The sequence below is a fragment of the Salmo salar genome, chromosome 11 (genome assembly GCF_965601325.2).
Source record: "Salmo salar chromosome 11, fSalSal1, whole genome shotgun sequence".
NCBI classification, from domain to species: domain Eukaryota; kingdom Metazoa; phylum Chordata; class Actinopteri; order Salmoniformes; family Salmonidae; genus Salmo; species Salmo salar.
This window is the reverse complement of record NC_138301.1, coordinates 35,714,222-35,742,029: the sequence shown is the minus strand read 5'-3', so window position 1 is coordinate 35,742,029 and position 27,808 is coordinate 35,714,222. Positions and strand designations below refer to the sequence as shown.

The 27,808-nt window shown below is 40.3% G+C and overlaps 1 protein-coding gene across 1 annotated transcript; it reads left to right on the top strand.

Annotated features, from left to right (window-relative positions):
• Window positions 1-2,638: 2,638 nt before the first annotated feature.
• On the top strand, window positions 2,639-6,125 carry hddc3 (HD domain containing 3). The gene is made up of 4 exons (XM_014127586.2): window positions 2,639-2,861; window positions 3,541-3,596; window positions 3,806-4,046; window positions 5,041-6,125. The coding sequence occupies exons 1-4, from the start codon at window positions 2,750-2,752 to the stop codon at window positions 5,169-5,171; spliced, it is 540 nt and encodes a 179-aa protein (XP_013983061.1). The 5' UTR covers window positions 2,639-2,749; the 3' UTR covers window positions 5,172-6,125.
• The last annotated feature ends 21,683 nt before the right edge of the window (window positions 6,126-27,808 follow it).

The following is a 27,808-nucleotide window of genomic DNA, read 5'->3' as shown; positions in this document are numbered from 1 at the left end:
GAGCAACATTACTGATTCAAATGTTTGACTAACTCCTATTACTGCTACAAACTGCCATTGATGCCCATTAATTGTATGGTTTATTTTGTATTTATTTATTTCACCTTTATTTAACCAGGTAGGCTAGTTGAGAACAAGTTCTCATTTGCAACTGCTACCTGGCCAAGATATAGCAAAGCAGTTTGACACATACAACAACACAGAGTTACCCATGGAATAAACAAACATACAATCAATAATACAGTAGAAAAATCTATATACAACATGTGCAAATGAGGTAGGATAAGAGAGGTAAGGCAATAAATAGGCCATGGTGGAGAAGTAATTACAATATTGCAATTAAACACTGGAATGGTAGAATGTACAGAAGATGAATGTGCAAGTAGAGATACTGGGGTGCAAAGGAGCAAGATAAATAAATAAATACAGTATAGGGATGAGGTAGATTCGATGGGCTATTTACATATGAGCTATGTAGAGGTGCAGTGATCTGTGAGCTGCTCTGACAGCTGGTGCTTAAAGCTAGTGAGGGAGGTAAGAGACTCCAGCTTTAGTGATTTTTGCAGTTCGTTCCAGTCATTGGCAGCAGAGAACTGGAAGGAGAGGCGGCCGAAGGAAGAATTGGCTTTCGGGGTGACCAGTGAGACATACCTGCTGGAGCGCGTGCTATGGGTGGGTGCTGCTATGGTGACCAGTGAACTGAGATAAGGCGGGTCTTTACTTAGCAGAGACTTGTAGATGACCTGGAGCCAGTGGGTTTGGCGACGAGTATGAAGCGAGGGCCAGCCAACGAGAGCATACAGGTCGCAGTGGTGGGTGGTATATGGGGCTTTGGTGACAAAACGGATGGCACTGTGGTAGACTGCATCCAATTTGTTGAGTAGAGTGTTAGAGGCTATTTTGTAAATGACATCACCGAAGTCGAGGATCGGTAGGATGGTCAGTTTTACGAGGGTATGTTTGGCTGCATGAGTGAAGGATGCTTTGTTGCGAAATAGGAAGCCGATTCTAGATTTAATTTTGGATTGGAGATGTTTAATGTAAGTCTGGAAGGAGAGTTTACAGTCTAACCAGACACCTAGGTATTTGTAGTTGTCCACATATTCTAAGTCAGAACCGTCCAGAGTAGTGATGTTGGACGGGCGGGCAGGTGTGGGCAGCGATCGGTTGAAGAGGATGCATTTTGTTTTACTTGCATTTAAGAGCAGTTGGAGGCCACGGAAGGAGTGTTGTATGGCATTGAAGCTCGTCTGGAGGTTAGTTAACACAGTGTCCAAAGAAGGGCCAGATGTATACAGAATGGTGTCGTCTGCGTAGAGGTGGATCAAAGAATCACCAGCAGCAAGAGCGACATCATTGATGTATACAGAGAAGAGAGTCGGCCCAAGAATTGAACCCTGTGCCATCCCCATAGAGACTGCCAGAGGTCCGGACAACAGGCCCTCAGATTTGACATACTGAACTCTATTAGAGAAGTAGTTGGTGAACCAGGCGAGGCAACCATTTGAGAAACCAAGGCTGTTGAGTCTGCCAATACGAATGTTGTGATTGACAGAGTCGTTAGCCTTAGCCAGGTCGATGAATACGGCTGCACAGTAATGTCTCTTATCGATGGCTGTTATGATATCGTTTAGGACCTTGAGTGTGGCTGAGGTGCACCCATGACCAGCTCTGAAACCAGATTGCATAGCGGAGAAGGTATGGTGGGATTCGAAATGGTTGGTAATCTGTTAACTTGGCTTTCGAAGACCTTAGAAAGGCAGGGTAGGTAAAGGAAGTATTTGGTTATCTTTTCAAATGTAGCCAGAAAGGTCAAACAAAATACTACTAAAAATAATTTAGATGTCCTCCTTACATAGGAAAACACACATAAAAAAGATGTCTAAAATACATGTTTTTGATGCCAAAATACTGATCAAGTTGATCATTTTTTTGGGCAAACTATTACATTTTTGCAACTTCTTTCTGATAATAATCCCCCCCCCCAATGATTGGATTTCACATGATGACTTACCAAATCATTTTACGCAGCAGATAAAGTTCCTTCTCTCCTGACAGTCCCTTGTTCGCCAGTGCTCTACCTCTCTGATCAGGGTCGCACAGTGGAGGTGGTGGGCGGGGCAGTGGGGAAGCTTTCCCCCGGTCCAGGCCTGGTACGTACTACTTGGGGTAGCCTACCCGTTCATCCACATGTCCACAAGTCTCTGCTTCCTAGACAAATCCAGCTCCTGATCATGACATTCAAACATACCCCTGTTCATAATGGGGACTTTATGCAAAAACGTTCTTGTCTCTAATGAACACATGGACATTAGGACTAAGTATTGATTTACGCTCTATTATGAATCAAATCAAATGTATTTATAAAGCTCTTCTTACATCAGCTGATATCTCAAAGTGTTGTACAGAAACCCAGCCTAAAACCCCAAACAGCAAGCAATGCAGGTGTAGAAGCACGGTGTCTAGGAAAAACTCCCTAGAAAGGAATACTGCTATACATTTTTTATTGTTTAAAAAATATAAAGGTAAGGCTCATTCGTATTTATATTGTTTCGCAAGGATCCACACATTTTATCCCAATGCATTATGTTACCCTTGCTTCTGTAGAAGCGGATGAAATGTTGCGAGACCTTGTCTGACTACGGACATTTAAAGAGAAGGCACTGACGCACAAATGACCGGTGCGATCTGCGACCGAACGTTAGTAATTATGTGCCGTTTGTAGTGTGTTAGTAACTACTTTTACAGCATGAGTTCAGAATCGGTCATTCTGTTGGAGACTGTCAACTTCGCTGCTGAAAAGCACCGCTATCAACGACGTAAAGACGCGGAACAAACACCATATATCAACCACCCAATAGGTACAGTTGTTATAAAAACAATCTTAACAGATGCTAGCTAGTTAGCGTCTATGAAAGCCTTAAGGACCTAACAAGCTACCATTAGCGCCTATTGATGATAGCTAGTATCTTCTGACCGGGGAAGTTTTGTTACGAGCCCCGACGCTTCTTCTGAACGTTAAAACACATATTTTGCGGTACGGTTTTGGAACATATATTTCAGATTAGCTAGACTTTTTTTTTTTTAACACAAAAGGTAAAACTACTACACACCTTTTTAGGGTAAGTGTTCCCACACAGTCTTATCTCCGTGGTACAGCGCTTGTTTACTGAAGACAGAGGCGTTCATGTGCCAATTAGCTGTCTGCATCTGTTGTCACTGAAAGATGCTGTCAGCTCCATATGTGTTAACCTGTTAAAACGGTGTACAGTAAGTGTATGTTTTGCAGTTGGGAAATTATTTTTGATATAAAAGTTTGTTTCTAGAAATGTACTGTAATTGAGATTTGATTCATGTTTAGATGGTGTATTTGGCGGTTTTGGCTGCAAGGGCCAATTGGCCTCTAAACATGCAAGGTCCTTGGACAATAAGGAGTAACGTTAGCCCCTAGTCCATTATTGAGAGAGGTCCTTAGAAATAACTCTCACTACTCGGACTTCAGTGCATGGATATCTGCAGTTACATTTGCCGTTTTTGCAGGCGTGGCAAGGATCCTGAGCCATGAAGGTGGGATCACAGACATTGAAGTTTTGCAAGTAAGTGTTTTATGTATCAGACAAACTCAAAATACTTTCTTGCATACTTGTTCCTGGAGGGCAATATTTTAAAACATATTTAAATTAGATTATTAAGTATAGACAAGTCAATGGGCAATGTTAAGCTCATGAAAACATTCAACATTTGTGTTACAAGTTTGTTAACAGGAAGGTCATGACCGATATTTGTGTTTTCCAACTGTCCTCAGGCAGCTTTGCTCCATGACACAGTGGAGGACACTGACACCAGCATAGGAGAGCTACAGGCCATCTTTGGGCAAACGGTGGCTCGAATTGTTCAGGAAGTGACAGATGACAAGGCGCTACCCAAGCAGGAGAGGAAACGTCAGCAGGTGGAGCATGCACCTCACGCCAGCCACCAGGCCAAACTGGTCAAACTGGCTGACAAACTATACAACCTGAGGGACCTGAACCGCTGCACACCCACAGGTGATTGATTGTAGGGTGTCCAATCAAAAAAGCATATTTGGACCCTCTGTGTAAAATATGTTAATTGTGTTGGTTATCCTATGAGAACCAATGGTCCAAACCCCATTTCACTAACATATAAACCCCATTTCACCATTCAAAGGTTAATGGAGTTTTTACTCTTGTAGGATGGCCAAAATTTGTGTGACTAAGTCAATGGAGGCCAGAGAGAAAAAGTGGTCAAAATAAGGAAAATTGCACAGCATTGTGTTAACTAGGCTAGAAGCTGTGTGGGAGTTAACTACCTGACAGGCTCACTTTTCTGTTGAACTAGTCATCTATCTTCCCGAATCCACAGGACGTAAAACAATATAGAGGTAAGATGGATATTGATTTTGAGACATGACATGTCAGCTTGTCTGCTATATGCATCCGCTGCTAAATCATGGCCACTACTGCGGGATAGAAAATGTTGTCAGAAGTTAACTTAAATGACTAAGCAGTTGATGGACAAGGTATGACAGCAATCCATGCTTTGGTTTTGTTATCCACCATTTCAAATGCTAACTTTTTTAGCATGTTTGGCACATCCAATGCATGGGGATGGTATCTTTATTAGAATTTTCACGCATCATGTCCAAATCCTAGTGTCTAAAAAAGTGTATATGTGTGTATATGTAACTCAATGTTGTTACTGTGTGAAAATGCTAATATAGGTACCATTGACTTGCATTGGATTTGTGCCACAAATGTGAGTGACTGATTCTTAAAAAAATAATAATAGCAAGAGCAGCACCATCTAGTGGTTGGAAGCTGGTAAATCAGGATGCAGGGTGGGACATAAACCTAACAACTTCAATGACTAATTTCTCTGAACTGGGGAAACTGATATTTATTTTCTAACTCTCTCTCTGGCTCGTTGCTTCTCTTTACTTGCTTCCTTCTCTGGTTGTCTGACTGTCCCTCTTTACCCCCGTCCCATATCTTATATTTAAATCTGTGTTGTGGTTGCCAGGTTGGTCGGCAGAGCGTGTTCAGGAGTACTTTGTGTGGTCAGCCCAGGTAGTGAGAGGACTGAGGGGGACCAACCCAGCACTGGAGAGACACCTAGAGGAGCTCTTCAAGCAGAGGGGGGTTGAGCTTTGACAACTCTCTACTTCTGACACGGTGGCACAACAGAACAACTCTCGATGCACACTTTTGTAAAGAGTTCATTTGAAAAAATTTGAGCGTATTGTATTCATATTAGGAGCCTTCTCCATCGAATAATCTCTTTGCTCTCATAAGGATTTATTTTTATGGGTAATTTATTATTCATTCTACAGTAATGTGCATACATTGTCTGTAGAACTGGCAAACCATCAATGTCACCTTGAGTTTTCTCGCTGTATTGAATAAAGCAATGATATGCATAATTTTGTAAAGATGAAAGGTTATGTTGTGGAAATTCACCACCATGTCATGGAAATGACCACCAGGGACACTAAGTCAATCTTAAATGAATCATCCTTTATTATCAGCGCGCCTGAGAGGTTCCAACCAACTCGATGCACTATAGTACACATGTCAATCAGGAGCTCTGCTGGGGCAGTCCCAACTGTTGTCTTATATATGGCTATACACAGACAAGTTATACTTGCATAATTAATTCATCCTTACCGTTTTGTTTCATTCATGTGATCGACCAATACTGGTTCATAACATGACAGACCAATACCTCAAGGCTTCTCTCTAAGCCAAGACCTTGAAACAGAGATTTTGTTCTCAAAACAAAGGTCTGGGCGTACTGCCAAATTGTAGCTACTGATGGTGAGGATTCAGTCAGTCACTTGCATGAACATAGAAAACAGTTATTAGAAAATCACATGAATAGAACACAGAAATTAGTTCTTAGAAAAGCACAAAGTTAAACATTTCCAGCACAGTTACTTTTGTAAATCATAGTTTGCAGGATTCATCTGAATTCGGATATTTGTTTTATCACCTACATTGCATCAGTTGCCTTTTGTATCATTAATATACTGACAATCAAAGATGGGGTAGTGAAAATAAATGTAATGTTTGTCCCCCTCAATAAAAAATGTAAATTACACCATTTAATTTTTTTTTTAATCCAGAGTGAGTTATTGCATTCGTCTTAAGATACTGTAGCTAGGTGGGAGAACTACATATCACAGTAAGTACATTTTTCATAGATAAAGTAGCTATCAGCTAGGTCAGAGCTAGTAAGGGGGGGAAAAGTCTAGTGTAAATTAATGAAAGTGCTTTTTTGGGGGGGGAGGGGGGGTTTCTGTAGGATTATTTAAGATGCTATTTGAAGAGGTAGGGTTTTAGATTTTTTCTGAAGATGGGCAGGGACTCTGCTGTCCTAGCTTCAGGTGGAAGCTGGTTCCACCATTGGGGTTCTAGGACAAAGTAGAGCTTGGACTGGGCTGAGCGGGAGCTGTCCTCCCGTAGACGTGGAAGGGCCATGAGACCTGAGGTGGCAGAATGTAGTGCTCAGGTTGGGGTGTAGGGTTTGAGCATAGCCTGAAGGTATGGAGGGGCAGCTCCTCTTGCTGCTCTGTAAGCAAGTACCATGTTCTTGTAGTATGCTCAAAACTATATTTTTGGTGGCGTTATGTTGATACAAATATGCCTGCGGCCTCCTAGTCCCATGTTGTACATCTGGGTTAAAGTGTCGTTATTACAGTGTCCCTGTTCTTATGGCTTCACCTACAAGTTAATTACAAACAAGTAACCTATATTATCATAGGGCATTCTATTTCAGTTGTATTATTGTAGCAAAATGTTTAACAAGTACAGCAATCATAAGTTTTGTCCTATTTTGACAAGTTAATCATACATACAAATGGTTTATGATGAAATCATATGCTATATTCCACGTTACTATTCCACACCCACATTGAGGTCAGTGATGTAGTGTAGGGTATACGCCGTATACCCACTTATTTTTCAGTGGTCATTGCATATGCTCACTTCTTAATCCCCACTGGTACTTATCAAAGTAGTGTAGTGGAGGTTTGTGCCGTATCAATTAATAGGGCTAATGGAACAGATCAGCATAAAATGTTGAACTATTATTTCTTCACATTTTAGGCACAGCGATGTGCAAACTGCGGTAGGCCTACATGTGAATGTTTCAAAATGCAATTTGCGGGAAAACACCGTTCTAAAATCCACATCCCACATGCAAGCTTTCATTAGAAAAAGGAGAATTTAAAGATGCAACAACTATCATGGGTTGCTAATATGATTAGGATAATGCCTTTACGTTGAAAGAAAACCAATAGAACAGGAGAATGCATGTAAGTAAATCTTTATAAAAATAATTGCCTCCACGTTCTATGTAGAGATTTTGACTATAGGCTACTTTGAAGCAAGATAAGACATGCCTCATAATATGAAGTAAAACGTCCAGGTTTCAAACAATTAAGGAACAGGAAAAATATAGCAGCTAATGATAGTTCTAACCGTATTCTGGTAGATGGAAAGGCTTTCCCTAAAACCTTCCCTATTAAATGTTAATTAGCTACAAAGTAGCCTATGCCTACCTGTCAGAAAGATACTTTTGGTCATGTAGTGTATGTGGACATCTGCTCGTTGAACATCTCATTACAAAATCTTGTGCATTAATATGGAGTTGGTCCCCACTTTGCTGCTATAACAACCTCCACTCCCCTGGGAAGGCTTTCCACTAGACTTCCATTCAGCCACAAAAGCATTAGTGAGGTCGGGCACTGATGTTGGATGATTAGGCCTTGCTCGCAGTCGGCAATTTAATTAATCCCAAAGGTGTTCGATGGTCAGGGCTCTGTGCAGGCCAGTCAAGTTCTTCCACACCGATCTCGACAGACCATTTCTGTATAGACCTCGCTTTGTGCAAGGTGGCATTGTCATGCTGAAACAGGAAGGGCCTTTCCCCAAAATGTTGCGACAAAGTTAAAAGCACAGAATCGTATAGAATTTCATTGTATGCTGCACCATTAAGATTTCCCTTCACTGGAACTAAGGGGCCTAGCCCAAACCATGAAAAATATCCCCATTATTCCTCAACTAAACTTTACAGTTAGCACTATCCATTCGGGCAGGTAGCGTTCTCCTGGCATCTGTCAAATGCAGATTCATCCGTCAGACTGTCCGATGGTGAACGCATTTCCACTGCTCCAGAGTCCAATGGCGACGAGTTTTACACCTCTCCAGCCAATGCTTGGCATTGTGCATGGTGATCTTAGGCTTGTGTGCGGCTGCCCAGCCATGGAAACATTTCATGAACGGAAAGGGGGATACCTAGTCAGTTGTACAACTGAATGCATTCAACTGAAATGTCTCTTCCGCATTTAACCCAACCCCTCTGAATCAGAGAGGTGCGGAGGGCTGCCTTAATTGACATCCATATCTTCGGTGCCTGGGGAACAGTGGGTTAACTCCCTTGCTCAGGGGCAGAACTACAGATTTTTACCTTGTCAGTTCAGGGATTCCATCCAACAACCTTTTGGTAAAGCTCACGACAAACAGTTCTTGTGCTGATGTTGCTTCCAGAGGCACTTTGGAACTCGGCAGTGAGTGTTGCAACCAAGGACAGACGATTTTTATGCGTTACGCGCTTCAGCACTCGGTGGTCCTATTCTTTGAGGTTGTGTAGCCTACCACTTCGCGGCTGAGCCGTTGTTGCTCTTAGACATTTCCACTTCACAATAACAGCACTTACAGTTGACCGGGGCAGCTCTAGCAGGGCAGAAATTTGACTTGTTGGAAAGATGGCATCCTATGACGGTGCCACGTTGAAAGTCACTGAACTCTTCAATAAGGCTGTTCTACTGCCAATGTTTGTCTAGGGAAATTGTATGGCTGTGTGCTTGATTTTATACACCTGTCAGCAATGGGTGTGGCTGAAATAGCCCGAATCCATCTCATGCTCTACAGAAACACCTCTAACCAATCAATAGTGCTAAGTGCCTGCACACTAGAATTAAAGGGTAACTACACTCAAACCTCAAAGGTGGTCTCCTGATGTGGTTTAAGCATTGTTATGGACTTAGATAATACAATTACGTTGTTTTCTGTAAGAAATAAAGTGTGACTGAACGAAAACCTTACAGAAATGTGGAAAAATCTGAAACCTGTGAATTTGTGACTCAGTTGGCAGCCTCATTTATCTGTTTAAATAGTTGGCCTACTATTAGCCTACTTGCACAGTACAGCTTGGGTTGGTCTGACTGTGAAAGACCAATATGAACAGTACAGCTTGGGTTGGTCTGACTGTGAAAGACCAATATGAACAGTACAGCTTGGGTTGGTCTGACTGTGAAAGACCAATATGAACAGTACAGCTTGGGTTGGTCTGACTGTGAAAGACCAATATGAACAGTACAGCTTGGGTTGGTCTGACTGTGAAAGACCAATATGGGATTTATCATTTTAGGTCATTCAGAGTGTATGTCACTGTTTCTCATATAACTTTTCCACACAGGGCGCCTTTCCTTCGCCGGATGATCCGTTTGGTAAAATGAGAGTATACCCACTTCTCCAGGCACCACTACAGCCCTGATTGAGGTTAAACATGTATGATCAAATATGGTCAAGAATATTGAGTTCTCTGAACTCACTACTGATTCTCTGTTGGAGGAATTTACATGTCAACTTTGGTTAAAGTTTATTCGTGTTCTTTGGACCGTGAGATTTTCTGAAGCTCCTGGGTAGAATTTGCTTAAAAGATGCAGGCGTTATTTGACTGTGGTGTTCCTTTTTAGGCAATGTGTGTACAGGGCCCTTACTATATTGTCTTACCCTGAATCCTCACATCCACTTTCAAAGTCTCTCCCCTCTGACGCTGTCCTCCAATTCGTTTAGAGAAGGCGAGGAAAGAGGATGTGACCAATCAGGAAACCTATGAGGAAGGTAAACTCAGAGCATATCACTATGTGTCTGAAGAGAAGACCTGGTCAGAGGCTCAGCAGTACTGTCATGAGCACTACACTGATCTGGCCTTCATCAGTAACCAGGAAGAAGTAGATCAGCTCCTTCCCATTTCAAGGGGTGATTGGACCTGGATTGGTTTGCACAGAGATGCTAACGACCCAACAGGATGGACATGGTCAGGAGGAGAGAACTCAGCATTTAGGTTTTGGAAGTCAGGAGAACCAAACAATGCTGGTGGCATTGAGGACTGTGTCATGGTACAGTGGGATATGAGATGGATGTATTCACTTTGCTCCCAGACACTCCCCTTCTTATGCTACAAGGAGAAGCTGATCCTGGTTCAGGAGATGAAGACGTGGGAGGAGGCTCTGGAGTACTGCAGGGATTACTACACCGACCTCCCCAGCCTGCTCTCTGAGACTGAACATCTCCAGGCCCAGAGCAAGATGGAGGCCGCCCAGACCGACCATGTGTGGACGGGTCTGATCTTCCTGGCCAGAGAATGGCTGTGGGTGAACGGGGACCACCTGGAGTACCAGGCCTGGACCAGCAGGAAGCTGCCCCACTGCCCCGCCCAATACCTCCACTGTGGGACCCTGACCAGAGATTAAGAGCACTGGGGAACCAGGAACTGTGAGGAGAGGATGAACTTCCTCTGCTACAGAGCGTGAGCCCCAGAGGAGACAGATATTACTGTAGTAGATATGATCATCTATGTATGCTCTCTACTTATTACTAGTTAACGCTGTGATTGATTATTCACTCTATTTACTTGTTGGTGCATATAAACCTATTGGGTTTAACCCACGGGGTGGCAGATAGCCTAGCGATTAGAGCGTTGGGCCAGTAACAGAAAGGTTGCTGGTTGGAATAACTGAGCCGACAAGGTGAAGAATCTGTTGATGTGCACTTTAGCAAGGCACTTAACCCTAATTTACTCCAGGGGCACCATACAACTATGGCTGACCCTGTAAAACAACACATTTCACTGCACCTATCTGGTGTATGTGACAATAAGACATATATTTTTTGTGTGTGTTTTCTACAATAGTCTACTAGTTTTGTACCCATAGATACCGTGGTTATGATAGTGGGTGCTTTGTGTGTACAAAGACCAGAACACTGAGCACAGGTGTCAGTTCAATGTCTAGTTTTGATAACATTTAATTGAGTTGGTAATTCACTTATTTTTTTACCATGTCCTTCGATTTAGGTAGGGTAAAAAAAAATACACAAGAAATAACGGAATTCCTTCAGGTTGAAGACTCTGCAAATCCAAACAGTTTTCCGCTTTGATTCATCGTCATCAGAATGAAAGACAGTAACAGTAGATATGAACGTACACATCATGTATTGTATATCATGTAAGGAAACCAACTGTTGGTATGTAATAAATAATTAACTTAGACAAAGACCTTCCTTATCATTTTTATTGGTGCACTTAGAAATAATAATAGATAGGATAACATCTAATTGATAGATCACAACTTCTCATTGATAACCTGTCATGTACCATGAAATATGTGTCTGAAATAGTGAAAATATTAAGTATTTACATGGTTTATGGTTACAAAAGGATGTAATCCAAAATGCACTTGAAGGAAACATAGAATTGACAATAACTGCAAATCAAATCACAAAGTGGGGGACAGAGGGGGAGGTACGGATTTTGGGAGAGAGAAACAAAAGGGGGAGGAAGGAGGGAGCGAGAGACAGAGGGGGGAGGAAGGTACGGAAGGAGGGAGAGAAAGACGGGGGAGGAAGGAGGGTGAGAGAGACAGAGGAGGGAGGAAGGTACAGAGGGAGGGGGACGGAGAGACAGACGGTGATCTCGGAAACCTGTTGTCTGGGAAGTGTCCTTGTGTATCGCTTTGTTGTTGTAGTTTGGTTACTGATATACTCAAAATTAACTTAGCTAACTATATCTGATACAATATATCTGATTCCAGCCTCTGGGCCATCAAATAAACGTAATAATAATAGTAAATTAATCGGTTTCATCTGGCAGTTGTGTCCAATAATAGTCATTGTAACGACCACAAGCACCGTGGAATGTGGTGTGTGTAAAATAACAGGCTGGACCAAAGATGATATTCTTAACACAAAACCAAATGTGTACATTATCCCCTAAACCGGGCATTCATCTACTAACCAATGTCAATCAAACAGTGCTCTTGAATTTAAGGATGTAGACTAAAACAAATGTAGTTAAAGAAGCAGGAAATAAGTGCAGTGCTGGACTTCTGATAGAACCTATGAGAGCATATACAGTGCGTTCAGAAAGTATTCAGACCCCTTGACTTTTCCCACATTTTGTGACGTTACAGCCTTAATTTAAAATCAATTAAATATTTTTTTCCCCTAATCAATCTACACACAATACCCCATCATGACAATGCGAAAACAGGTTTTTCTAATTTATAAAAAACATGAAAACAGAACTAACTTATTTACATAAGTATTCCATTGATCATCCTTGAGATGTTTCTACAACTTGATTGGAGTACACCTGTGGTAAATTCAATTGATTGGACATGATTTGGAAAGGCACACACCTGTCTATATAAGGTCCCACAGTTGAGAGTGCATGTCAGAGTAAAAACCAAACATGAGATCGAAAGAATTGTCCGTAGAGCTCCGAGACAGGATTGGGTCAAGGCACAGATCTGGGGAAGGGTACCAAAACATTCCTGCAGCATTGAAGGTCCCCAAGAACACAGTGGCCTCCATCGTTCTTAAATGAAAGAAGTTTGGAACCACCAAGACTATTCCTAGAGCTGGCTGCCCGGCCAAACTGAGCAATCGGGGGAGAAGGGCCTTGGTCAGGGAGGTGACCAAGACCCTGATGGTCACTCTGACAGAGCTCCAGAGTTCCTCTGTAGAGATGAGAGAACCTTCCAGAAGGACAACCATCTCTGCAGCACTCCACCAATCAGGTATTTATGGTAGAGTGGCTAGACGGAAGCTTGGTTTACCAAAAGACAACTAAAAGACTCTCAGACCATGAGAAACAAGATTCTCTGGTCTGATGAAACTAAGATTGAACTATTTGGACTGAATGCCAAGCGTCATGTCTGTAGGAAACCTGGCACCATCCCTACGGTGAAGCATGGTGGTGGCAGCATCATGCTGTGGGGATGTTTGTCAGCGGCAGGGACTGGGAGACTAGTCAGCATCGAGGGAAAGATGAACAGAGCAAAGTACAGAAAGATCCTTGATGAAAACCTGCTCCAGAGCACTCAGGACCTCAGAATGGGGCGAAGGTTCACCTTCCAACAGGACAACAACCCTAAGCACACAGCCAAGACAACGCAGGAGTGGCTCTGGGACAAGTCTCTGAAGGTCCTTGAGTGGCCCAGCCAGAGCCCGGACTTAAACCCAATCGAACATCTCTGGAGAGACCTGAAAATAGCTGTGCAGCGACGCTCCCCATCCAACCTGACAGAGCTTGAGAGGATCTGCAGAGAAGAATGGGAGAAACTCCCCAAATACAGGTCTGCCTAGCTTATAGCGTTTTACCCAAGAGGACTCGAGCCTGTAATCGCTGCCAATGGTGCTTCAACAAAGTACTGAGTAAAGGGTCTGAATTCTTATGTAAGTGTGATATTTAAATTAGTAAAAAATTATACATTTGCTAAAATGTCTAAAAACCTGTTTTTGCTTTTCCATTATGGGGTATTGTGTGTAGATTGGTGAGGGGGGAAAAACTCTCTGTAACGTAACAAAATGTGGAAAAAGTCAATGGGTCTGAATACTTTCTGAACAAAGCCAATGGAGCAAATCCCGTCACATTTTCACATGGAAATGGCATTTTATTTCTATGATATTGCCTACAGTAGCCTATATGTGGTGTTCAAAGCAGCCTACATTGCATGAGACTTTTAAAAACGTTTTTACATTATGAAGGGCTTGACATTAATTTATACTTGTTTACTTGGTCTGTAACACAATGGGCCAAGTCGGTGACTGTAAATTGCATTGTATTACGTTGTATGATGCAAGAAACCACTTTACAAAATACAATTAATTATTAGTACCAAACAGAGAATTAGACAATGTAGGCTACCCCTCTGCCTATTGGCTTATTTGCATGTTCAAGACTGTCTCAAAATACAACACTGCTGGCACTAAGACAGCATTAAATGAGATGTATACAAACAAGAAAACTCTCACCCAGAGGAGGCGCTCCTAGTAGCCGGGAACTTTAATGCAGGGAAATTTAAGTCCGTTTTACCAAATTTCAATCAGCATGTTAAATGTGCAACCAGAGGGGAAGACACTCTGGACCACCTTTACTCCACACACATACTCCACACACAGAGACGCATACAAAGCTCTCCCTTGCACTCCATTTGGTAAATCTGATCATAATTCTACCCTTCTGATTCCTGCTTACAAGTGAAAATTAAAGCAGGAAGCACCAGTGACTAGATCAATAAAACGTGGTCAGATGAAGCAGATGCTAAGCTACAGGACTGTTTTGCTAGCTCAGACTGGAATATGTTCCGGGATTCCTCCGATGGTATTGAGGAGTACACCACATCATTCATTGGCTTCATCAATGAGTGCATTGATGACGTCTTCCCCACAGTGACAGTACGTACATACCCCAACCAGAAACCATGGATTACAGGCAACATCCGCACTGAGCTAAAGGCTAGAGTTGCCGCTTTCAAGGAGCAGGAATCTAACCCGGAAGCTTATAAGAAATCCCGCTATGCCCTCCGATAAACCATCAAACAGGCAAAGCGTCAATACAGAACTAAGATTGAATCGTACTACACCGGCTCTGATGCTCGTCGGATGTTGCAGGGCTTGCAAACCATTACAGACTACAAAGGGAAGCACAGCCGAGAGCTGCCCAGTAACACGAGCCTACCAGACGAGCTAAACTACTTCTATGCTCGCTTCAAGGCAAATAACACTGAAGCATGCATGAGAGCACCAGCTGTTCTGGAAGACTGTGTGATCACGCTCTCCACAGCCGATGTGAGTAAGACCTTTAAACAGGTCAACATTCACAAAGCCGCGGGGCCTGACAGATTACCAGGACGTGTACTGCAAGCATGTGCTGACCAACTGGCAAGTGTCTTCACTGACATTTTCAACCTCTCTCTGTCCGTGTCTGTAATACCAACATGTTTTAAGCAGACCACCATAGTGCCTGTGCCCAAGAACACTAAGGTAACCTGCCTAAATGAGGAGTGACCTGTAGCACTCACGTCTGTAGCCATGAAGTGCTTTGAAAGGGTGGTCATGGCTCACATCAACACCATTATCCCAGAGACCTCGACCCACTCCAATTTGCATACCGCCCCAACAGATCCACAGATGATGCAATCTCTATTGCACTCCACACTGCCCTTTCCCACCTGGACAAAAGGAACACCTATGTGAGAATGCTATTCATTGACTACGTTCAACACCATAGTGCCCTCAAAGCTCATCAATAAGCTAAGGACTTTGGGACTAAACACCTCCCTCTGCAACTGGATCCTGGACTTCCTGACGGGCCGCCCCCAGGTGGTAAGGGTAGGTAACAACACATCCGCCACGCTGATCCTCAGTACTTGGGCCCCTCAGGGGTGCGTGCTCAGCCCTCTCCTGTACTCCCTGTTCACTCATAACTGTATGGCCAGGCACGACTCCAACACCATCATTAAGTTTGCCGGTGGCACAACAGTGGTAGGCCTGATCACCGACAACAACGAGACAGCCTATAGGGAGGAGGTCAGAGACCTGGCCATGTAGTGCCAGGACAACAACGTCTCCCTCAAAGTGATCAAGACAAAGGAGATGATTGTGGACTACAGGAAAAAGACAGAGCACTCCCCCAATCCCATCGACGGGGCTGCAGTGGAGCAGGTTGAGAGCTTCAAGTTCCTTGGTGTCCACATCACCAACAAACTAACATGGTCCAAGCACACCAAGACAGTTGTGAAGAGGGCACGACAAAACCTATTCCCCCTCAGAAGACTGAAAAGATTTGGCATGGGTCCTCAGATCCTCAAAAGGTTCTACAGCTGCACCATCGAGAGCATCCTGACTGGTTGCATCACTGCCTGGTATGGCAACTGCTCGGCCTCTGACCGCAAAATAATGAAGAGAAAATATAGATAAAATGTATCCTGAACGTTTTTGGGCACCGCTTTTCGCCGTTATAGTGCAATTAATGTATTGTTTAGTGTTGTGGCTTTGCTGGCATGCATCAAACTTTTTTTTTTGCGTTTGCCCCACCAAGATTTATATGCTAACATCGCCACTGTATATAGTGCAAACTAATGGGGCGAACTTTCAATCTTGTGTCTCTGCACAGCCTGGCATTTCTTCTGCACGGCAGTCCTGGAAGACATATGCGGCTGCGCACCTGTAGAGGGAACATTGTCCACCACCCAAAGGACATCCAGCCAACTTGACACAACTGTGGTAAGTATTGGAGCCAACATCGGCCAGCATCCATGTGGAATGCTTTTGACACCTTGTAGAGTCCATGCCCTGACAAATTGAGGCTGTTCTGAGGGCAAAAAAAACCCTACTTAAGTAGTTTTTGGGGGCATCTGTACTTTACAATTTATATTTTTGACTACTTTTACTTCATTAGATTCCTTAAGAAAATAATGTACTTTTTACTCCATACATTTCCCCATACACATGCAAAATTAAAAAAAAACATGAACAATTGTGCCATCAGGTTTGCTTAATATAAGGAATTTTACATTATTTATACTTTTACTTTTGATACTTAAGTACATTTTTGCAATTACATTTACTTTTGATACTTAAGTATATTTAAAACCAAATACTTTTAGACTTTTACTCAAGTAGTATTTTACTGGGTGACTTTCACTTTTACTTGAGTCATTTTTTATTAAGGTATCTTTACATTTACTCAAGCATGACAATTGGGTACTTTTTCCACCACTGCTAATCCCTGGATAGGTGTACAGTAAAAGCATTAATATTTGTGCCAGAGTCTGCTCTTGTGGTAGTGCTGCCGATGCCGGACCACACATTACCCAAATTGGCGTGGTTTCAAAACTCACCCTGCACCTTTAAACTTTCATTCCTCTCTATATCAGTACATCCAATAAAGAAAAATATGAATGTTGAATGGATGTTAACACTTCATTACAAAAAAACCCACTGATATATGAGTATTCTAGATTAGAAATGAGTTAATTTCAATTGGAATCATCAGAATTATGTCAAATATTTTCGTATATGTTAATGTCCTATCAATTCAACAGTGGTCTAATAATATCATCACAAGTTGACTACTAATTGTAAAAGATGTGCAGTTATTGTCAATTCTATGTTTCCTTCAGGTGGATTACGTCTTTTTGTAACCATAAACCGTGTAAATACTTAGTAACTATTTTCATTATTTCAGGCATATCATATTTCATGGCACATGACAGGTTATCAGCGAGAATCTGTGCTCTCTCAACGAGATGTTCTGCTATTTATTGTTGCTACTGTGCCTTCAGAAAGTATTCATACCCCTTGACTTATTCCACATTTTGTTGTGCTACAGCCTGAACTCAAAAGGGATTAAATAGATTGTCTCACCCATCTACATATAATACCCTATAGTGACAAAGTGAAAACAGGTTTTTGGAAATGTTTGCCAGTTTAGTATTCACAACCCTGAGTCAATACTTTGTAGAAGCACCTTTGGCAGCGATTACAGCTGTGAGTCTTTCTGCATGGGTAAGTCTCTGATAGCTTTCCACACCTGGATTGTGCAACATTTGCCCATTATTATTTTTCAAATGTTTCACGCTCTGGTTGTTGGTCATTACTATACAAAATTTTCATGTATTATGTGATTTATTTTGTCCAACGTTGTGATTCACAGTCGGGAGCTGGTAAGGACCTACAGTGCCTTCAGAAAGTATTCATCCCCCTAGACTTGTTCTACATTTTGTTATATTACAGCCTAAATTCAAAATGTTTTAAATATTTTTTTTTTCACCCATCAACACACAATACCCCATAAAGACAAAGTGAAATTATGTTTTTAGAATACCTTTAAAAAAAATGTATTAAAAATGAAATACAAAAATATCTTATTTACATGAGTCAGTACATGTCAGAATCCCCTTTGGAAGCGATTACAGTTGTGAGTCTTTGTGGGTAAGTATCTAAGAGCTTTCCACACCTGGATTGTGCAACGTTTGCCCATTATTCTTTTCAAAATTCTTTAAGCTCTTTCAAATTGGTTGTTGATCATTGCTAGACAAACATTTTCAGGACTTGCCATAGATTTAGGTTTAAGTAAAAACTGTAGATCGGCCGCTGAGGAATATTCACTGTCTTCTTGGTAAGCAACTCCAGTGTAGATTTGGCTTTGTGTTTTAGGTTATTGTCCTGTTGAAAGGTGAATTCATCTCCCAGTGTCTGGTGGAAAGCAGAATGAACCAGGTTTTCCTCTAGAATTTTGCCTGTGGTTAGCTGCATTCTGTTTATTTTATTTTTTCCTGGAAAAACTCCCCAGTCCTTAACGAGTACAAGCATTCCCATAACATGATGGGACCTTACAGATAATTGTATGTGTGAGGTACAGAGTTGAGATAATCATTCATAAACCATGTTAAACACTATTATTGTACACAGAGTGAGTCCATGCAACTTACTTACTGACTTGTTAAGCACTTACACTACCGTTCATAAGTTTGGGTCACTTAGAAATGTCCTTGTTTTTTAAAGAAAATCAAAAATTTTGACCATTAACATAACATCAAATTGATCAGAAATACAGTGTAGACATTGTTAACGTTTTAAATGACTATTGTATCTGGAAACGGCAGATGTTTTATGGAATATCTACGTGGCGTACAGAGGCCCATTATCAGCAACCATCACTCCTGTGTTCCAATGGGACATTGTGTTAGCTAATCCAAGTTTTGCATTTTAAAAGGCTAATTAATCATTGGAAAACCTTTTTGCAATTATGTTAGCACAGTTGAAAACTGTTGTGCTGATTAAAGAAGCAATTAAACTGTCCTTCTTTAGACTAGTTGAGTATCTGGAGCATCAGCATTTGTGGGTTTGATTACAGGCTCAAAATGGCCAGAAACAAAGACCTTTCTTCTGAAACTCGTCAGTCTATTCCTGTTCTGAGAAATGAAGGCTATTCCATTCCAGAAATTGCCAAGAAACTGAAGATCTCATACAACGCTGTGTACTACTCCCTTCACAGAACAGAGCAAACTAGCTCTAACCAGAATAGAAAGAGGAGTGGGAGGCCCCAGTGCACAACTGAGCAAGGGGACAAGTGCATTAGAGTGTCTAGTTTGAGAAACAGACGCAACTGGCAGCTTCATTAAATAGTACCCGCAAAACACCAGCCTCAACGTCAACAGTGAAGAGGCAACTCTGGGATCCTGGCCTTCTAGGTAGAGTTGCAAAGAAAAAGCCATATCTCAGACTTGCCAATAAAAAGAAAAGATTAAGATGGGCAAAAGAACACAGACACTGGACATCAGGAGTGATGGTTGCTGATAATAGGCCTCTGTACACCCATGCAGATATTCCATTAAAAATCAGCCGTTTCCAGCTACAGTAGTCATTTTCAACATTAACAATGTCTACACTGTATTTCTGATCAATTTGATGTTATTTATGGACATTTTTTTTAGCTTTTCTTTCAAAAACAAGGACATTACTCAGTGACCCCAAACCTTTGAACGGTAGTGTATATACTCCTGAACTTATTTAGGCTTGCCATAACAAAGGGGTTGAATACTTATTGACTCTAGACATTTCAGCTTTTAATTTTTAATGAATTAGTAAAAATGTAAAAAACATCATTCCACTTTGACATTATTGGGTATTGTATTGTGTGTAGGCTGGTGACAAAAAATCTTAACTTCATCCATTTTAAATTCAGGCTGCAACACAACAACATTTGGAAAAAGTCTAGGGGTATGAATACTTCCAGAAGGCACTGTGCACCAATAAAAATGAGAAGGAATATTGTTTATGTCAATTGTTTATTTCATACAAACAGTCGGTTTCAAGACATGATACACAATAAATGATATGTACGTTCATGTCTACTGTTACTGTCTGAGCTAATGGTAATAATACACAGACTTAGGCCTACAGGCTGAAGGGGGAATTAACATGGAGTTTAAGTGTACCAACAGATGCTAGTATCTAGCATACAGCAGCATCTTAGCATTTTTACTCTTTTTATCATGTTATATAATTATGAAACATAGTGTGAGCTAGGTGACTTCCCCCTGTACACAAACTGGTTGATTCAATGTTGTATCCATGTAATAAATATATATATATATAATAATCTATGTTTTTCATTCAGAACATGATTAATCAAAGTGGAAAACTGATTGGATTTGCAAAAAGTCATCAACCTGAAAGATTTTTGTGATTTCTTGTTTATTTTTTTTACTCCACCTAAATTGAATGTTTAAAAAAATAAAATAATTCCCAACTCAATTAAATGTAAATCAAAACTCACAAATCACACACTATTATAACCACAGCATCTATAGGTACAATAATAGTAGACTATTGTAGAAAACACACACCCAATAGGTTTATATGCACCAACAAGTAAATAGAGTGAATGATCAATCACAGCATTAACTAGTAATAAGTAGAGAGCATACATAGGTGTGAAATCGGGGTGTGAACACTGTAAATAGTTTTTAGCAGTATATGGGTGTCCTTTTTGGCTAAATATCTTACTTCCTTTACCGTGAAATGAGTGGGCATCAATGGCAGTTTGTAGCAGTAATACTAGTGGTAGAGGGAGTTAGTCAAATATTTGAATTAGTAATGTTGCTGGGATATTATTAATTACTTTACACCTACCTTATGTTACCTATATCCTCTCACAGGTTCTATCAGAAGTCCACTGCACCTGCAAAATGCTCCAAATAACTTATTTCCTGCATCTTTAACATAATTTGTTTTTATATCTGTCTTTATGCTGATATTCAAGAGCACTGTTTAAATGACATGGGTGTTCGTGGTGGAGGTAAAATATATTGTTTGTAAATGTGTAATTATAATTACAACATATGGCATTTAGTAGATGAATGCCTGGTTTAGGGGATAATGTACAAATTTGTTTTAGTGTTAAGAATATCATCTTTGGTCCAGCCCATTATTTTACACAGACCACATTCCACAGTGCTTGTGGGCATTACAATGACTATTACTGGACACAACTGTCAGATGAAACATATATATTTTTTAAATAAAACAATTTACAAAATTTGCACATAAGCTGAAATCAGATACATTGTACCATTAACTTAGCTAAGTTAATATACAGTATTTCACCATCTGTCTGTTACTCCCTCCTTCTGTACCTTCCTCCCCCTCTGTTGCTCTCGTCCTCCTTTTGTACCTTCCTCCCCCTTCTGTCCCCCACTTTAAATACATTTTAATTTGATATGTTTCCTTCAAATGCATTTTGGATTACTTTTCTTGTAACCAAAGTAAACAAAGTAAATACTTAGTAACTATTTTCCCTATTTCAGACACATTTCATGGTACATGACAGGTTATCAATGAGAAGTTGTGCTCTTTCAAAGAGATGTTCTGCTATTTATTTTCTTGTTATGTTGCTAGGTGCACCAATAAATATGAGAAGGAATGTCTAACATTTCTAAAAACCTGTTTTTGCTTTGTCATTATGGGTCATTGTGTGTAGATTGATGTGGGGGGAAATAACTATTTAATCCATTTTAGAATAAGGCTGTAACTTAACAAAAAGTCGACGGGTCTGAATACTTTCCGAATGCACTCTATTTCAGGAGATCATCTGCAAATAAGTTAGTTTATATTAATGTTTACCAATACTGATACCTGTTACGTTTGTGTCCTTTCTAATTATTCTGCAAGAGGTTCAATTGCCACTGCAAACAGGAAGGGGAAAGGGGACATCCTTGTCTTGTGCCCCTTTCTAAAGCAATTTCATCAGATTATGTTTTAATTGTGTATATTTTTGCTTTAGGACATTTATATAATATTTTTATAAAATGTATTATTTCAGCTGGAAAGTTCAAAGCCTCCAAAGTTTTGAAAAGTAAAGTCCATTCAAGACGGTGGAAAGCCTTTTCGGCATCAACATTTTTGATGAATCTATATCTTGTTTATTAGTGTATTGTATTAAACTGAAACATGTTCCTGTATTTGTTTATTAGTGTATTTTTAATAAACCATGTTTGATATGTACTATACATTGGAGAAAGACTGCCACTTCAGTACTGTGGCCGGTTTGTGTTACCTTATAAATTAAATTAAAGAATAATGGCTGGTGGGGGTCTACTTGGGAAGAGTAGGTCCACCGAAAGACTGAAATGAGTGTATGCCCCATGTACATCTCAGAGAAGTGTCTGATGCCCTCCCAGTCACCCCATCCCAGTCCCCTGGTTAAAACACCCTTCCATTCTCACCAATAACCACAATTGAATCTTAGTTATTATGACAAACAAGGAATAATAATGATTTGACATCCTTTCCTAATCGGTCCAGAACTCTTTTTGCAAGTTTAATATTGTATGTTTTTATTATCCTTGTTGTATGATTAGGTCCTTCCTTCTCTTTCTCCCAAACCAAATCCATCGCTCTCCACCACCCCTTCCCAATTCTCCCCCCTTTACCACATCTAGCCAAGCGCACACGTGACATACAGTACATGCTATATTTCTTCTTTTATATATTTTTTTCATTGTGCATGTATCTCATTGGCATCGGCTAATTCCATATCTACTTCTTAGAAAAGAACTGTGTACTTGGGGACAATAGAGTCTAGATTGTATTGGGGGGAGGGGAAAATAATATTGACTAAATTTACGATAAGCTGGTCTTGGGCATCACTTTATGTAGCCTAGTGTGCTTATCACTTTTTCCCAACTCTTCCTCTCATCAGGGCATTAGGCTCTCTTTCAACTGGAAAGTAATAATTCATTGATGTGATTTATTTGCTTAATTTGGTTATCCTATCCGAATAAATCTGAGGGGCACCATTAAGGGTTGGATATAGATAAACCCTTGAATTAACTATATCAGTAGTTATCATAAACCATTATACCATTAATTACTATAGCAACAATATTCTAATCAACGGTACATTTACTATATTCTCATTCTGAATAGTCGTTAGCTCTGGAGGTTCAAATAACCCAGTCGGTCGCAAATTACTTCAAGGCCACAAATAATTAATTAAAGGTTGTCTTTACTTGACTAAATAAGTTGAAAATTAGGTAGTTAAAATATACAATATACAGTAAAGACAGGGTACAATGGGATACAACACAGTTATTGAGGTGAGAAGCCACACAGATCAATATGAATAGGCTTCGTATTCAACTCAGGTATTTACAACAACACATTCACAGGACTTTTGAGAATGATATGATCTTATTAATTGAAAGAGAAAATGTGAGAGGTCTACAACGACATAGGCTTTCACAACCGTGAACTATAGAGAGCTTCACCAAGAAGGAATAGGCAATGGACTAGGCTACCCGATAGCATCCGATGTGGACAGTGTTGAACATTAGTTTATAAATTAGACCTGCCGTCTTCCAATACTCAATGACTTCCACCACTTTACACAAACAGCGCCACTTGCAGAGTTAATGAAGAATGTAATAGGGTAGATTACTTGTATGTTGGTGTTGCCTGCCCGGTTGGATTCCATTAGGATGGGATGGAGTGGGAAAAAGTTTGTTGTCCATGTCTCTCTTGACAGTAGTGCTGAAGCTAGCAGAACAAAGTAGCTCACAGCCAAAGGAGCAATACCCACTTCTCTCACTCTCTCTCTCAGTTCTCAGTCCAGGAAAGGAAAGTATATTAGAGCTTTTCAGATCAGTAAATTCTTCCTCTGATCAAAGCTGGGATGGATTATGAACTCAGTCAGTTAGTCTTGAATTAGTCTTGAATAAACCAACAGAGCCTTCTGCAGGATCATCCTCTGGGATGATTGCTTCTGTCTCGTCGATGTTTGGTTTCCAAGGAATGTGCCTCATTCAACATGGTGTGGCCGCACCGCTAAGATACTTGATCTGCCAGTCTGTTAGCAAGTCTTGTAGTTATAGGGATACTCACAGGGAGCGGGCTCTGATAGACCAGGCATTGTGTCATGGGACCACCCCATTGATTCTGAGAATTCAATCCATGTCCATTGAGACAAACCTGAGATTTCCTCATAAGTGTCCACAGCATGTTCCTACTGTACAGAAAACAGTTCAACAGTCCCTAGGATGAAATACGTAGCCTGTAGGTTCTAAACATGCCTTGGGTGAAATTCATACATTCCATGTTACAGCAAATACACATTATACCCATTTTGAATAACATAGAAAAATCTGAAGAAAATATCACAGTATTCTTAAGTTATACCAACATGTCATGAGTCCTTCAGTTTAATACATCGTTAAATGTCAATGGCGCAATTGGCGTTACTTTCTTTTGTTTCAAGGAATATCATAGCCTGAAGAGTGCCTCCTTAACTCACTACCACCACCATCCAGCTAACCAGTATGGTGGAAAATTGCAAGATGATGTTATAATACTTTTATTGCATCAAATGGTTGTTTTATGCAACAGAATTTAGGATTCTTATAACTATTGTGTGTGTGTTCTACTGAGGATGGGCCTCTGGGAAATAACACTGACAGGAGATTTACGATGACATTTACGATGTCCTCATTGAAGGGTAACTATTGAGGAGGGGAGGACATTCTTCCGTTCAGCTACTTACGAATTGACATCTCCTCAACCACTAGACTACTTATCGGTAAATGTGTGTGTATGCGCTTGGCTAGATGTGTTAAAGGGGGGAGAATTGGGAAGGGGTGGTGGAGAGCGATGGATTTGGTTTGGGAGAGAGAGAAGGAAGGACCTAATCATACAAGAAGGATAATAAAAACATACAATATTAAACTTGCTAAAAGAGTTCTGGACCGATTAGGAAAGGATGTCAAATCATTATTATTCCTTGTTTGTCATAATAACTAAGATTCAATTGTGGTTATTGGTGAGAATGGAAGGGTGTTTTAACCAGGGGACTGGGATGGGGTGACTGGGAGGGCATCAGACACTTCTCTGAGATGTACATGGGGCATCCACTCATTTCAGTCTTTCGGTGGACCTACTCTTCCCAAGTAGACCCCCACCAGCCATTATTCTTTAATTTAATTTATAAGGTAACACAAACCGGCCACAGTACTGAAGTGGCAGTCTTTCTCCAATGTATAGTACATATCAAACATGGTTTATTAAAAATACACTAATAAACAAATACAGGAACATGTTTCAGTTTAATACAATACACTAATAAACAAGATATAGATTCATCAAAAATGTTGATGCCGAAAAGGCTTTCCACCGTCTTGAATGGACTTTTCTTTTCAAACTTTGGAAGCTTTGAACTTTCCAGCTGAAATAATACATTTTATAAAAATATTATATAAATGTCCTAAAGCAAAAATATACACAATTAAAACATAATCTGATGAAATTGCTTTAGAAAGGGGCACAAGACAAGGATGTCCCCTTTCCCCTTCCTGTTTGCAGTGGCAATTGAACCTCTTGCAGAATAATTAGAAAGGACACAAACGTAACAGGTATCAGTATTGGTAAACATTAATATAAACTAACTTATTTGCAGATGATCTCCTGAAATAGAGTGCATTCGGAAAGTATTCAGACCCATCGACTTTTTGTTAAGTTACAGCCTTATTCTAAAATGGATTAAATAGTTATTTCCCCCCACATCAATCTACACACAATGACCCATAATGACAAAGCAAAAACAGGTTTTTAGAAATGTTAGACATTCCTTCTCATATTTATTGGTGCACCTAGCAACATAACAAGAAAATAAATAGCAGAACATCTCTTTGAAAGAGCACAACTTCTCATTGATAACCTGTCATGTACCATGAAATGTGTCTGAAATAGGGAAAATAGTTACTAAGTATTTACTTTGTTTACTTTGGTTACAAAAAAAGTAATCCAAAATGCATTTGAAGGAAACATATCAAATTAAAATGTATTTAAAGTGGGGGACAGAAGGGGGAGGAAGGTACAAAAGGAGGACGAGAGCAACAGAGGGGGAGGAAGGTACAGAAGGAGGGAGTAACAGACAGATGGTGAAATACTTTATATTAACTTAGCTAAGTTAATGGTACAATGTATCTGATTTCAGCTTATGTGCAAATTTTGTAAATTGTTTTATTTAAAAAATATATATGTTTCATCTGACAGTTGTGTCCAGTAATAGTCATTGTAATGCCCACAAGCACTGTGGAATGTGGTCTGTGTAAAATAATGGGCTGGACCAAAGACGATATTCTTAACACTAAAACAAATCTGTCTCTATCTTCTATCTATCTATTATTCCATAGTAGCCATTATACATTTTGCTAGTAGAATGGGTCGGAAGCAATTTTTCCACTAACCTGTTCTTGCTTCTACTTTATTTGTTCTCGAATCGGGAAGACATGTGTACCTTAAAATGTCTGTGTTCAGTTGCAGGTGCTTCTCCAAAAACCAGAATATATTCAGAAAGAGTAAAATACACGTTTTGTATCGAGTGAGAAATGCCTCTTGCATGTGTAGATCCTTTGTTTTGTCACACTGTGATGTGCTGTCATCTACTTATATATGTGGCCGCGTCGCATAGAAACGACTAGTTCCTGCAAAGATGTTGGGTAATACAAGATGTCTGGCAGCTAAAATGCTGAGGGAACTCCTCACTCGGTGAAAAGTGTGGATTTTGCTATCTTTCTGAATATTCTGTGGTTTTTGGAGAACCACCTATAACTGAACACAGACATTTGATAAGATACACATTTCTTCTGAATTGAGAACAAAGATCGTATCACCAATATCAAGTTAGTTGAAAAGTCCATGGCAACGTTTTGTATAGGCAAACCTGTAATGCCCAGTAATGGATATCAAAATCTTTGTTTATATTACATTATCTGGTGTACGATCTGTAGCTAGGTAGGCCTATCCTTCATCTGAATGTTTCAGGCTACTGTATATTACCTTTTCTGTTAGATTCTAATTATCAGAGTAAGAACTCAACAGACACTATGAAAGCTTAAACCAAGTGTATTCTTCCCAAAGGATTGAACAGCTGAACAGACAAAGACATGGTTACTATAGTGGTGGTATATGTACCCCACTTTGGGTGGAGTCTCCTCTCACTAAACTATGTATCTTCATTGCTAGGCAGGAAACTAAGTGATACAGGCAATACACTTTTCCTTTTCCCTTAACGTGACCTGACCTCCACCCCCTTCATCACTAATCCATGGCTCTCCCCTTATCAATGCCTACCACATATGATTGTTTCCCCTACACTCAGTACATTCCAAGCTTAATTGCACCCACCATATACCTACCTCCTACAGATAACCATTAACTTCTGGTGTAAACCCTCTAAACCATAGCACTCAATATTTCAATAGGATACCTGATAATTAACCCTGTTTCAAGTTTAGGAGTTAGAACCCAGAATCCATCAGTCCCCCATTTTGAACATGTAACTCCATACTGTTCAACATTACATAAACTTGGAAATTACTTATAGATGGACAATGATAATAAAACACAAACAAAAAATAAAACTTAACAGTATTAACAATGTGGTAAGCTATGCATAATTATATATGCATGAAAACCCAAAGTCTGATAACATGACAATTCCCACTCTCTCTTTGCCTGACTTTATGCCTCCAAGACACTTTTCTGCTGAGTTTGTCAAAAATGAAAGCCCTAAAAAGCCTCCTCATGCTTTCTCCCAGTCTTCCCCTTTCCGGCCACAGGCTCTGAGAGGTGTTCCCAAGCCATGTCATTTTGACTTT

Excerpts from the sequence above, each read along its gene's own strand:
- hddc3 (XM_014127586.2), top strand. The coding sequence starts at position 2,750 with ATGAGTTCAGAATCGGTCATTCTGTTGGAGACTGTCAACTTCGCTGCT. Across the intron at positions 2,862-3,540 it reads ATATATCAACCACCCAATAG|GCGTGGCAAGGATCCTGAGC; the intron begins GTACAGTTGTTA and ends CCGTTTTTGCAG. Across the intron at positions 3,597-3,805 it reads CAGACATTGAAGTTTTGCAA|GCAGCTTTGCTCCATGACAC; the intron begins GTAAGTGTTTTA and ends AACTGTCCTCAG.